This window comes from Trichomycterus rosablanca, chromosome 13 (genome assembly GCF_030014385.1).
Source record: "Trichomycterus rosablanca isolate fTriRos1 chromosome 13, fTriRos1.hap1, whole genome shotgun sequence".
In the NCBI taxonomy this organism is placed as follows: Eukaryota; Metazoa; Chordata; class Actinopteri; order Siluriformes; family Trichomycteridae; genus Trichomycterus; species Trichomycterus rosablanca.
In genome coordinates this window covers 11520908-11535540 of record NC_086000.1, presented here as the reverse complement: position 1 = coordinate 11535540, position 14633 = coordinate 11520908, and the positions used below count along the sequence as shown (strand labels likewise).

General features: G+C 36.5%; 1 protein-coding gene across 1 annotated transcript in view; it reads left to right on the top strand.

Annotated features, from left to right (window-relative positions):
* The first annotated feature begins 7627 nt into the window (after positions 1–7627).
* ltk (leukocyte receptor tyrosine kinase) overlaps positions 7628–14633 on the top strand; it is a 147064-nt gene continuing 140058 nt past the window's right edge. The window contains exon 1 of the mRNA XM_063007916.1: positions 7628–7716. Coding sequence (XP_062863986.1) covers positions 7628–7716 — 89 coding nt within the window. The remainder of the gene's footprint in view (positions 7717–14633) is intronic.

The following is a 14633-nucleotide window of genomic DNA, read 5'->3' as shown; positions in this document are numbered from 1 at the left end:
TCCCCGCTACCCCATTTACTAGACTATATATCCTAGAAAACAAAATCCTTGGGTTGTGTTTATTTGCAGTTATTAACTCCTTAAAATATTTGGTTCTAAAGATAGACCATAAGTCCTTCAGAAATAAATAGTGAACTTGAAGCTGTGACTTTTTCCATTCCGCTCTACCCTCCTGCATATCCTTTTTAAGTGCCTGATATCATCATTTATCCATGGGGTAGAGTTAACAAGAGGTTTTATCCTCAGACTAACTGGAGCAACCTTGTCTAAAATACTTAAACATACATTGTTAAAAGAGCTAGCCAGAGCATTAACATCAGTACAAATGAACACTTGTTCACTAAGTCCTGTAAACTCATTTAAAAACTGATATTGACTCATTGTTAAATATTCGTGAGTGCACATAGCGTTTAGAAGCAGACATATTAATAAATAAGGGCATATTAAAAGTGATACACTTATGGTCAGACACAAATAGATCTGTCACAGATACAGAGTGGAGACCCAAGCCTAAAGTAAACACCAAATCCAGTGTGTGACCCCTATTGTGAGTTGGGCCAACCACATGCTGAACAAAATTAAAAGATTCCATAGTGTTCAAAAATTCTACGGCAGTTCCATCAGAGGCATCATCAATATGCATATTAAAATCACCAAGCAACAATACTTTATCATATTCCAAAAACTCCATAATTCTGACATGAAACCGCTTTGAGACTTGGAGGGGGGGCGGTAAATCACAGCACAAAATACTGGAATATTTCCTAGCACTTTCAAAGACAACATTTCAAAAGTTGTAAAAACTCCTACAGATACACTCAAACATGTAAATGAGTCTTTATAAATGACCGCCAGGCCGCCACCCCGTCCTGACGTCCTCGCGGAATTTAAACAAGAATAATTCGGGGGACACAGTTCATTTAGGTGCCAGTTCTCACTAGGTTTAAGCCAGGTCTCTACTAAAAACAAAAAATCCATGCCATGAGAAGATATAAAGTCACGCATAACAAATGCCTTATCAGATAGTGATCTGACGTTAAACAGTGCCAGCTTAGAATTTGAGACATTACTCGTATCCAAGGGTGATAGGCAGGGAATTGCACGTAGACTCCAGGTTTCCTGGAATGCACACGAGGATGTTGTCCTGGAAACACCGGCTGCAACCAAACGTAGCGCTCCTCCATTGAGCGTAGCCGTGGGAAATATCCGAGGCGTATGTCTGTGCCATCAGAAAGCCGCCAGTTATTAAATTCATAAGACCGATCTGAACGGCGATTGTACGGGTCCCGCAGCCGGACCAGGAGGCCACCTCTTTTTCCTCGTTTCCTCCGCCGCTGTTTACGTCCAGTTGAATGTATTGTCCAGTATTGGGAGCGACACACCTCCAAAGCCGCCGGTAGAAGCAGTAGAGGTAGGGGAAAGGGATATCCCGCACCTTTCTCTCTAAAAAAGCCCTCGAGCATCCGAGTACGAATACTAAATAACGTCCCACGGTCATAGGTAATAGACACAGCATGCACTTGACTGAACAGAGACACAAACAGTAATAAAAACATAGCAACAGGTAGCACACCTGAGACGTCGCCAAACAACGGCGCCATCTTGATTGGTTGTTTACTGCAGTGGTTCTTAACCTGGAGGCCGCGGCCCACTAGGGGGCCTCACTGAGCCCAATGTCTAAGAGACTGAGAGAGCTTATAGTCTGGATTTAGCAGCATCTGATTTCCATCTTTTTTGGACCGTTCAAAGAAGCATTAAGGGGAAGAAGATTTCATGTGATGATGATATGAAAGCAGCAGTGCATCAGTGGCTACACACTCAACCAAAAAAATTTTTGCTGATGCATTAAGAGATGGTACAACGCTGGGAAAAATGCATCGGAAGGTGACTATGTAGAAAAGAGATGTCATTTGTTTTTGAAATTCTTAATAAATAGAGCACATGTATCAAACCCAAGGCCTGCAGGCCAAATCCAGTGGCCACGTCATTTTATGTGGCCCGTGAGAGCTTAAAAGACGTATGATTGTCTTAAAATACACTAAAATCATAGATAAACTGCATCTCCCACAATATGCATGCCGATTTTGTGACCCGCAAAGTGACCACATCCCGCCACTAGATGGCAGTGTTTCAACACCAGCGTTTAACTGAGGCTTGACTGTTTTTCCAACAAGTGATGTTGAGAAATATTGACAAATAATCCCAAAATGTACAAGAGGAGAAAATTGGAGCAGAAGGAGGTAATTTAATGAAAGTGATTACAAGTTTGTGCTTCAAGAAGAAAAACCTATACGTCTCTTGTGTTATGAGGCCGTGTCTGTGGTAAAGGAGTACAATATAAATGTAGATATACATTATAAATATACAGTATAAATTTGCCATTTTGACACCAAACAGAATTTAGCCTCCAAGAAAAAGAACAAATTGTCCAAGACTTAAACAGCAGACTGCAATCACAGCAGGATACATTACAATTGGTCCTTTAAGGGCCACCATAATGCAGGTGTTGCCCTCAGTGAAAATGAGTTTGACACCCCTGAAATAGAGTTTTTAAAAAGTGTGGAAACTTACTTAGAACCCTAGTATATATATATATATATATATATATATATATATATATATATATTTACCTGCATCATGGATTCATCTAATTTCACATAAGCAAGAAGAAAATACCATTTGTAATTTTCATTGAAAGCATAAGATTTTTATAAGAATATCATCTTACGTTTCTTGGTTAAGCGAATCATGCAGTGCTCATGTCAGGAAGCGTCCACACTTTCTTTAAGGTCTTTATTATCTGTTTGTATAATAACACTGATCTTAGATCGGTCCTTAGCCATTGAAAAGAATTAAATGGTAACTGCTAAGACATCAGAACAGGCCCCAGTTGCTGTATCAGAGTCAGGTCCTCTAAAGTTCTGCTAAAAGAAAGCGGTGCAAAAGTGAAGCAGAAGATGAGCAACACCTTGGAGCAGACACGTTGCATTGATAAACGTCTAAGTAGAACATTTTCTACTTTTCATTATGCTAATACCGAAATTGGACCATTGGAGAGGCACGGTGGGCATGCTTTCTTCATCCCGCTGCTTTTTCAGTCTCAAGCTCCCTGGGAAACAAACGCTGCAAACTCTTGACTAAGCCGCCATCAAAGGTAGTGGATAAATCTGGGGTGCAAAAGAGTTCAACACAGCGCTTTTTTTAAACTGCTTTTTACACGTATTTAACAGCAATTAACTGATGAGTTATATTGGGTGTGTGCAGTAAAATGACCCCTTCAGGACCAGAGTTGTGCACCTCTAGGCTAAACCATTTCCTATGCAAAAACAAATTTAGAAAATGCCCTCAGCCATCACAGACAAATGGGTTGTTTTTTTTAGTTTGTCTGAAGCTATTTTTGGCAGCATGTTTAATCCATGTTAACCCATGTGTTCCACAAGCACATATTTGTAATGCTGGTTTTGTTCACATGATTATGATCCATTTTAATACTGTAACAAAATGCTATAAACCAAACATACAACTACATTATTACTGAATATACATTAGTGGAAAATAAGTTAAATACAGTGAAAATAATATGACTATTGACATTTTTTGTTTTTCCCATATTTCAGGCAGTTGGGCACCTATTTTTGGCCTCTTGTTGTTTTGAACTTTTAGATATTAAGGTGTCAGTTGGCAATGCTCTGTTCTAGCTTATACATGTCTCTTTTTTCTATTTTCCCCTATTTTTTTCTTCCAATCTAGTCATATCCAATTACCCCACTGCATTTCGCTTCCTATCTACTGCTGCTGACTTCCACTCCTGACTGAGGAGACACTCCAACACTGCTTCTTTTTAGCTGCACGAGACGTGTTCAGGGGTGGCATGGTGGCTCGGTGGGCAGCACTGTCACCTCACAGCAAGAAGGTCCTGGGTTCGATGCCCAGGTGGGACGGTCCAGGTCCTTTCTGTGTGGAGTTTGCATGTTCTCCCCGTGTCTGCATGGGTTTCCTCCAGGAGCTCCGGTTTCCTCCCACAGTCCAAAGACATGCTGTCAGGTTAATTGGAGACACTGAATTGCCCTATAGGTGAGTGGGTGTTTGTAAGTGTGTGTGTGCCTGCGATGGACTGGCGCCCCGTCCAGGGTGTTACTGTGTGTCTTGCGCCCAGTTACAAGCTGCAATAGGCTCCAGCAACCAAAACACACACACACACGACCCTAATTGGTTAAGCGGTTAAGACAATATGTGAGTGAGTGAGAGAGACGTGTTCATATGGGGCTTAGTTTTATGCACTGATCTTCATTATCCCCAGCCTCTGTGCAGGCACTATTGATCAGCCAGCAGTTATGAGGAATCCCTTCTGGCATTCAACCCGACAGATGAACCAATTATTGTCTTTGTTCTGGTAGCAGAACTAAGATTTAAACTCACAAGTTCTAGATGTCAGCTCTTGAACTATTAATTAATTGACATAACTTGCCTCTGCAGCTGCATATGTAATGATATACCTGACCTTTTGGTCACAAAAAGTTACATTTTATATGGTTCAAATCTTAAAATGTAATGAATTTTTTATTACATGTGCAACAATGGCACCAGTTAGGAAGCACTTTGTAGTTCTACAATTACTGACTGTAGTCCATCTGTTTCTCTGCATGCTTTGTTAGCCCCCTTTCATGCTGTTCTTCAATGGTCAGGACTCTCCCAGGACCCCCACAGAGCAGGTATTATTTAGCTGGTGGATCATTTTCAGCACTGCAGTGACACTGACATGGTGGTGGTGTGTTAGTGTGTGTTCTGCTGGTATGAGTGGATTAGACACAGCAGCGCTGGTGGAGTTTTTAAATACTGTGTCCACTTACTGTCCACTCTGTTAGACACTTCTTCTTAGTTGGTCCACCTTGTAGATGTAGTGTCAGAGACGATCGCTCATCTATTGCTGCTGTTTGAGCTGGTCATCTTCTAGACCTTCATCAGTGGTCACAGGATGCTGCCTACGGGGTGCTGTTGGCTGGATATATTTTTGGTTGGTGGACTATTCTTAGTCCAGCGGTGACAGTGAGGTGTTTAAAAACTCCATCAGCATTGCTGTGTCTTATCCACTCATACCAGCACAACACACACTAACACACCACCACCATGTCATCGTTACTGCAGTGCTGAGAATGATCCACCACCTAAATAATGCCTGCTCTGTGGTGGTCCTGTAGTGGTTCTGACCATTGAAGAACAGGGTAAAAGCAGGCTAAAAAAGTATGTAGAGAAACTGATGGACTACAGTCAGTAATTGTAGAACTACAAAGTGCTCCTATATGGCAAGTGGAGCTGATAAAATAGACAGTGAGTGTAGAAACAAGGAGGTGGTTTTAATGTTATGGCTGATCGGAGTAAGGTTACTGACAGGAGTAGACAAAAACTTTACAGAATAGTGACTAAATGCTCCAAAGCACAGCTACAAAAATATCAAAATAATAAAAATGAGCACCTCTATGATCCAGTTTAAGCAAAGACGTGCACATTGTTAACCTTCTGAGTACTAGTCCAGTATTTTAACTATTGAGCTACCACTGCCCCACTAAAGTGGGAGCTTTCTTTTATGCATGGCAGCCTTTAGGCCCATGTCGATATACACCAAATCAGTCATAACATTAAAACCACCTCCTTGTTTCTACACTCACTGTCCATTTTATCAGCTTCACTTACCATATAGAAGCACTTTGTAGTTCTACAATTATTGACTGTAGTCCATCTGTTTCTCTGCATGCTTCGTTAGCCCCCTTTCATGTTGTTCTTCAATGGTCAGGACTCCCACAGGACCACCACAAAGCAGGTATTATTTGGGTGGTGGGTCATTCTCAGCACTGCAGTGACACTGACATGGTGGTGGTGTGTTAGTGTGTGTTGTGCTGGTAGTAGTGGATCAGACACAGCAGCGCTGCTGGAGTTTTTAAACACCTCACTGTCCCTGCTGGACTGAGAATAGTCCACCAACCAAAAATATCCAGCCAACAGCACCCCGTGGGCAGCATCCTGTGACCAATGATGAAAGTCTAGAAGATGACCAACTCAAACAGCAACAAAAGATGAGCGATCGTCTCTGACTTTACATCTACAAGGTGGACCAACTAGGTAGGAGTGTCTAATAGAGTGGACACAATATTTAAAAACTCCAGCAACGCTGCTGTGTGTGATCTACTTATATCAACACAACACACACTAACACACCACCACCATGTCATTGTCACTGCAGTGCTGAGAATGATCCACAACCTAAATAATACCTGCTCTGTGGTGGTTCTGTGGGGGTCCTGACCATTAAAGAACAGAGTGAAAGCAGGTTAAAAAGATATGTAGAGAAATAGATGGACTGCAGTCAGTAATTGTAGAACTACAAAGTGCTCCTATATAATAAGCGGAGCTGATAAAATGGACAGTGAGTGTAGAAACAGGGAGGTGGTTTTAATGTTATGGCTGATCAGTGTAAGTCTCGCTTGTCTGTGGACAGCAGATTCTGATTCATTGCTTAATGTTACTTTAGATTTTGTGTTGCTTCTTTGATTACATCTGATACACATTCACTTATCAGACTAGCAGACGGTGAAGCGTGAGTCATCACTCCAGAGAATTCTATGTGCTTCATTTCCACTCTGTAAGCTCAAACGACATCCTGCTTCACGGCTGAGACATTTCCACTTCATAAAAACAGAACTAGCAGCAGACCAGAGCAGCTTGAACAGGACGTAAATTTAATGAAGCAACTTTAGAAAAAGATGGTTTGCTATGACGGTAAATGTCATTATGTTAAAGGTCAGTGCATTCTACAGTTCATCTCACTGCACTGGCAATGTTTGTGTAGATAAATATTATTTCTTATTTACTGGGAAAAACATTATAAGGTTCCATGGTTGTCTTTATTTTTATTTTTTTATCTTGGTTGCTTGTTTTGGAAGAAGGTTTTATAGCAAGAGACAAAAGAAGACAACAAGGCTCCTTGTGAGCGACACTAATGCAAATCACACTGCTCAGCTGACACCACTTTCACATTGTCTTGTACGTAGGGGGCACATAGTTCATTTCAATTTCATCTGGACTTTTTGACATACCTTGAAGATGAATTTCCTTCATCTTCAGTTAACTAGATCAGATTTTTGGCTATTGGATTTTTAATACTGATCTTGGGTCTACTCACAGCAAACCATTACAGGACTAATTGGAGTCAAATGCTGCACTGCAAACGGGTGTGAAATTGATTTTCTAGACTTGTTTCAGATCTTTCATTACAAGGATACTGGGACAGAACCTTTAGATATAGCCATTTGTGTAGACTGCGAGTAGATGCTTCCATATCCTTCTGATTACTACTTAATGCAATTTCCTCAATGTACGTATGTAGGCTTAGAGTTAAACCAAGTCACTCTTGTTGGCAGATGTTTACAAATCACTTATGCCTAGTTCATACTACACGATGTTTGCTTTGATTTTCGCTCGCCAACAGGTTGCCTCTAGATGTGCCAGCTCGAAGGCAAACCAGCGTTCGCTCAGGAACTGTTCAATGACTTAATCCAAGCGGCTCACCAATCACTTGCAGACTAGAAAAATATCTAGCATGTTAAACATCTGGACCTGTCAGCAACTTAAAATGAGTGCAGTGAGTGCGGTGTCGAGCTACGGCCAAGGAGAATGCAAGATACTGAGTCAGAGGAAACCCAGAGGAGGAGTTGTGAATGTGTAGGACAGGGGCATTATATAGTTTGTATCATAATACATTGGCACACACACAAGCTTTACAGTATTTGTGACCTTATCGTCCATGCCAAACCATAATACCAACGTATTTACTGTACATCACTACAGAACAGACAATTTCTGCTGGTCGCGTAGCTTAATTCACTCCTTCATTCAGTTTTTTGTTCCTACTTGCTTTTACATTGTATATCAGCGCACAAACAACTTTGATCGCTAGCTTCTTATTGCCGTGCGTTTTTGGACATGGTATCATTATACCTCTTGTCACTTCTCGTGTGTGTTTTCGTGAAAAAACATAGTTGGGTAACACAGACAGACTCCTCTATTCCAGTGAATCCTCCTGGTCAAATATTGTGAAGTGTGTGATCCTCTATTGCTGATCAGTTGTGTAGTATGAAAACCACAATAAATTAAAAGACTCCCGATTATAAGAGATCAAGTTGTGTAGTGCGAACTGTACAGCGATCTAACCACTTTGAAAGTCATGTAGTGTGAACTTAGAAGTAAATGCTTGTAAATGTTTTAGTTTCAGTTATGAACTGTTAGAATCGATCCGAATTTATCAGGAGGCTAGGTGACGTTCTTTAAAAGTTTTATTCAGAAAAGGTTGGTTCGTCTTCCAGGTCACAGCAGCTGCGTTCTGAAGCCTCTACGTGAAGAGATGCAACAGACCTCGAGCAGAGCGCGCAGTTGTTATTTATAGTTTACCGCCACCCCCTAGTGGCCAGGTGTAGAACTACTCCATATAAGGTATGCCTTTTGTTCCAGGCTTCCACTCAGCCAGTTCTAACCAGTTTTATGCCACGTGGCGGTCTGGCACAACTCCAATCACATTCCTTGAATACCAAAATGTTTTAGACCAATATTGTAATGCCCAATAATAATTTAGATTATAACAGAACTCAAAAAAAGAAAGTGCGCATGGCTTGTGTGCAGTTCCTCTGCCATAAAAACACAGTCTATAAAGATTTTGTAGAACATTTTATATGCTGTTGCTTTTAAAAGCAATTGACGTTGCTGTTTTGGGCTTGTAATGCTTACTGCTTTGCTACTGCCTACTCCTAAGCTGCTGTTATAGCACATACAGAATATATTTGCATTCTATGATAGTAAGGACTAGCAAACCAAGGACAGTTTTCTTTTCTTCCTGTAAAAAACTACGTGCTGCATTCATAACGAGAGAAACATTTTCTTCTCTGTAATCTGGATACAAACCCTCAATTAGCAGCAATCTTTTCACAATATGGGGTCCATATACACATGAAAAGCTTTGAGAGTTAGAAGTGCTGTCCATTTTTTTCATCTACGTACCTTAAAGGGGCATTACACAGCTTTCTGTATTACAAAACAGGTTACACTTGTTTTGTTTTGATATTTTATTTATGCATTTTTAACACTTGTTTTGTTTTGATATTTTATTTATGTATTTTTTACACTTGTTTTTTATATTTTATTTATGCATTTTTACACTCGTTTTGTTTTTATATTTTATTTATGCATTTTTTTACACTTGTTTTGTTTTGATATTTTATTTATGCATTTTTACACTTGTTTTGATATTTTATTTATGCATTTTTTACACTTGTTTTTTTATATTTTATTTGTGCATTTTTTACACTTGTTTTTTTATATTTTATTTGTGCATTTTTTACACTTGTTTTGTTTTGATATTTTATCAATGCATTTTTTAAATATTTTATTTATGCATTTTTACACTTGTTTTTTGTATTTTATTTATGCATTTTTGCACTTGTTTTTTAATATTTTATTTATGCATTTTTTTACACTTGTTTTGTTTTGATATTTTATTTATGTATTTTTACACTTGTTTTGATATTTTATTTATGCATTTTTACACTTGTTTTGTTTTGATATTTTATCTATGCATTTTTTACACTTGTTTTGATATTTTGTATGCATTTTTTTACACTAGTTTTTTTAATAATTTAGATTATAACAGAACTCAAAAAAAGAAAGTGCGCATGGCTTGTGTGCAGTTCCTCTGCCATAAAAACACAGTCTATAAAGATTTTGTAGAACATTTTATATGCTGTTGCTTTTAAAAGCAATTGACGTTTCTGTTTTGGGCTTGTAATGCTTACTGCTTTGCTACTGCCTACTCCTAAGCTGCTGTTATAGCACATACAGAATATATTTGCATTCTATGATAGTAAGGACTAGCAAACCAAGGACAGTTTTCTTTTCTTCCTGTAAAAAACTACGTGCTGCATTCATAACGAGAGAAACATTTTCTTCTCTGTAATCTGGATACAAACCCTCAATTAGCAGCAATCTTTTCACAATATGGGGTCCATATACACATGAAAAGCTTTGAGAGTTAGAAGTGCTGTCCATTTTTTTCATCTACGTACCTTAAAGGGGCATTACACAGCTTTCTGTATTACAAAACAGGTTACACTTGTTTTGTTTTGATATTTTATTTATGCATTTTTAACACTTGTTTTGTTTTGATATTTTATTTATGTATTTTTTACACTTGTTTTTTATATTTTATTTATGCATTTTTACACTCGTTTTGTTTTTATATTTTATTTATGCATTTTTTTACACTTGTTTTGTTTTGATATTTTATTTATGCATTTTTACACTTGTTTTGATATTTTATTTATGCATTTTTTACACTTGTTTTTTATATTTTATTTGTGCATTTTTTACACTTGTTTTTTTATATTTTATTTGTGCATTTTTTACACTTGTTTTGTTTTGATATTTTATCAATGCATTTTTTAAATATTTTATTTATGCATTTTTACACTTGTTTTTTGTATTTTATTTATGCATTTTTACACTTGTTTTTTAATATTTTATTTATGCATTTTTTTACACTTGTTTTGTTTTGATATTTTATTTATGTATTTTTACACTTGTTTTGATATTTTATTTATGCATTTTTACACTTGTTTTGTTTTGATATTTTATCTATGCATTTTTTACACTTGTTTTGATATTTTGTATGCATTTTTTTACACTAGTTTTTTTTTTTTTAAACCCCTTTTTTCTCCCCTTTTAGCGCATCCAATTGTTCAATTTGCATCGTGCTTCCTCTCTGTCTATGCCGAACCCTGCCCTGACGGAGGTGATTGAAGCTAACCCGTATCCCCTCCGAAACACGAGCAGCAGCCAGATGCATCTTTGCCACCCACACATTGACGAGTTTGGCGCCACCTAGCGTTGCATGCGGAGAGACACACCCTAAGGGCACCCTCTCCCATCTCTGTGCAAGCGCCTCCAATCAGCCGGCAGAGAACGCAATCGCATTCTGACAGAGAGAGACCCACATCCGGTTCTTTGTCCCACCCCCCACATGAGCAACCGGCCAATCGTTGCTCATATAGCCACTCAGCTTCGAACCGGTAAAGCAAGGCTGGATTCGATACCACGCTCTCAGAATCCAGCCCTGGTTGCAGCGCATTTCTTTTTACCGCTGCGCCACCTGAGCGGCACTTGTTTTGTTTTTATATTTTTTTTATTTATGCATTTTTTACACTTGTTTTGATATTTTATTTATGCTTTTTTTTACACTTGTTTTTTTATATTTTATTTATGCTTTTTTTACACTTGTTTTGTATATTTTATTTATGCATTTTTTACACTTGTTTTTTTATATTTTATTTATGCATTTTTTACACTTGTTTTGTATATTTTATTTATGCATTTCTTACACTTGTTTTGTTTTAAAATTTTATTTATGTATTTTTTAGACTTGTTTTATATTTTATGTATGAATTTTTACACTTGTTTTGTTTTGATATTTTATTTATGCATTTTTTTACACTTGTTTTGTTTTGATATTTTATTTATGCATTTTTTACACTTGTTTTGTTTTGATATCTTATTTATGCATTTTTGACACTTGTTTTGTTTTGATATTTTATTTATGCATTTTTTACACTTGTTTTGTTTTGATATTTTATTTATGTATTTTTACACTTGTTTTGATATTTTATTTATGCATTTTTACACTTGTTTTGTTTTGATATTTTTTATGCATTTTTTACACGTTTTGTTTTGATATTTGTTTTATTTATGCATTTTTACACTTGTTTTTTTATATTTTATTTGTGCATTTTTTACACTTGTTTTTTTAAAATGTTTTATTTATGCATTTTTACACTTGTTTTGTTTTGATATTTTATCAATGCATTTTTTAAATATTTTATTTATGCATTTTTACACTTGCTTTTTTGTATTTTATTAATGCAATTTTTACACTTGTTTTTTATATTTTATTTATGCATTTTTTACACTTGTTTTGTTTTGATATTTTAGTTATGTATTTTTACACTTGTTTTGATATTTTATTCATGCATTTTTTACACTTGTTTTGTTTTGATATTTTTATGCATTTTTTACACTTGTTTTGTTTTGATATTTTTATGCATTTTTTACACTTGTTTTGATATTTTATTTATGCATTTTTTACACTTGTTTTTTATATTTTATTTATGCATTTTTTACACTTGTTTTTTATATTTTATTTATGCATTTTTTACGATTGTTTTTTTATATTTTTTTATGCATTTTGGACACTTGTTTTTTTATATTTTATTCATGCATTTTTTACACTTGTTTTTTTTTTATGTTTTATTTATGCATTTTTACACTTGTTTTTTTATATTTTATTCATGCAATTTGTACACTTGTTTTTTTTTAAATATTTTATTTATGCATTTTTACACTTGTTTTGTTTTGATATTTTATCAATGCATTTTAAAAATATTTTATTTATGCATTTTTACACTTGTTTTTTTATATTTTATTCATGCAATTTTTACACGTGTTTTTTATATTTTATTTATGGATTTTTACACTTGTTTTTCTATATTTTATTCATGCACTTTTTTACACTTGTTTTTTTATATTTTATTTATGCATTTTTACACTTGTATTTTTTAATATTTTATTTATGCATTTTAAATTCCATATAAATGTATCCATATATAAGATTTTTTCTTTTGCAGTTTTAATTAGTGCCCAGCTATATCATGTGGCTACAAATTGGAAGGCATTTGTGTGTTTCGGCATTACTTACTATTACGCAGCTCTTCCTGTCCCTATTTAGTTAAGTAAAGAACACAGGGCTGAGACTCATCAGTGCCTAACTGACAGGTTTTATGTGTGTGTGTAATGTATATGAGACTTTGAGTTGCCACAAAGGTGCCTTATTACACTGGTGTTTTTGGTGTTTTTCCCTAATGAGGTTCTCTGGGCTTTTCTCTTGACGATTCTTCCCCAATACCAGATGCTTAGACAGATAGAGCAACCACAGCCAGGCTTTATAGTAAAGTCCATTCACATTAAAGCCATATTTACCATGCACCCCGTGTCGCCATATAATTTTTGGGTACTGTGTATAAACATGTATAAACATTTTTTTCCCAGATTGACTGAATTCCAAATGACTTTTTATGTCTTAAGTGCAACTCCATAGGGGTTTAACAAAATGACTTAGGTATTGTATTGTGCAGCTCAATAGTTCTCAAAGTGATTTGATTAGCAAATCAGATCAGCAATTCTTGTTCTCTGAGCCACAATTAATGATTAAATAAGCCAGTAGATACATCATATATGACACGATGCAGTACACACTTGGGTATCACTTGTTAATGTCTGTCATTTCCAAAAAGCCAAAACTGCCAACTGGAAAGAATGTGGATTGTATTTGTCATGGGTGTGAACTAATAACAGGCGTTAATTAATATAGGTTAGCTATTTAGTAATCAACCAATGTAGCCCACATTGTAATTAGTTCTGTTCCTCAGGATTGTTTTAAATGCAGAAAGTTAGTATAGTTAGCATTTTAAAGTAGCCTTTCATTTGCTTTGGTTAAATATTTTAATTTCACTGATCACTAGAATTGAAGAGATTTGAGATTATTAGTTAGAAAATATGTTAGTTATAAAATAAGAGGGGCTGTTATTGAAGTATGGTTCATGTACAATTGTGCTAACATCTCTCTCTTGTGGAGGTTCTAACCTGCTAAACATGTGTGATAAAGTGGCTACAAGCCAGATCAATAAAGTGTTTAACGGGGCACTCAGGTGGCGCAGCAGTAAAACACACTAGCACACCAAAGCTGACATGTCAGACTTGTCGGTTCGAAACTTAGCTCTGCCATCCTTCAGGCTGGGCGCCTACATGAACAACGATTGGCTGTTGTTCAAGGGGGTGCCGGAGGCGACCTCATAACTGATGCAATTATGACCTCCTCTGGCTAACTGATGTTGCCTTCACAGAGACGAGGGATAATGTGATCAGGGTGTGTCTCTCCGTACACAAAGCTGATCCACATATGAAGTTGCCTTGTGCAGGTAAAAAGATGCAGTCGGCTACTGTACATGTGTCGGAGGGGGCGTGTGTCAGTCTCGGCTCCCCTCAGTCAGGGTGGAGATTAACATCAGTAGAGAGGTCGCGTAATGCAGAATAAATAAATAAATAGTTTTAAATCACAAAAAATTTTATGTAATAAAAAGCATCACACATAAATCGTAATTAAGTATATTGCATTTTAAATTAATATGATTGTCATTTAAACCCATTAAAATACTATTAATTACTCATAATGAGAAGTGAAAATGTGTTTTAGGAGTTTTAAAATCTCCAAACAAAAGTATACAGACTTTAAAGGTTCTTTTCAATACTTTGCAGAAGCCCATTTGGTAGCTATTACAGCTACAGCTGTTATTAGATATGCTTGTACTAGCTTTGCACCCCCTGAAGTTGGGCAGTTTAGGCCATCCTTCATAGCAGATCCTTATAAGCTCTGTCAGACTGGATGGTGAGAGTCTGTGGACTGTCATTTTTAGGTCACTGTAAAGATGCTTTATGGAATTAAGGTCTGGGCTTTGGCTGGGCCAAATCACGACAAAGAGGGATTT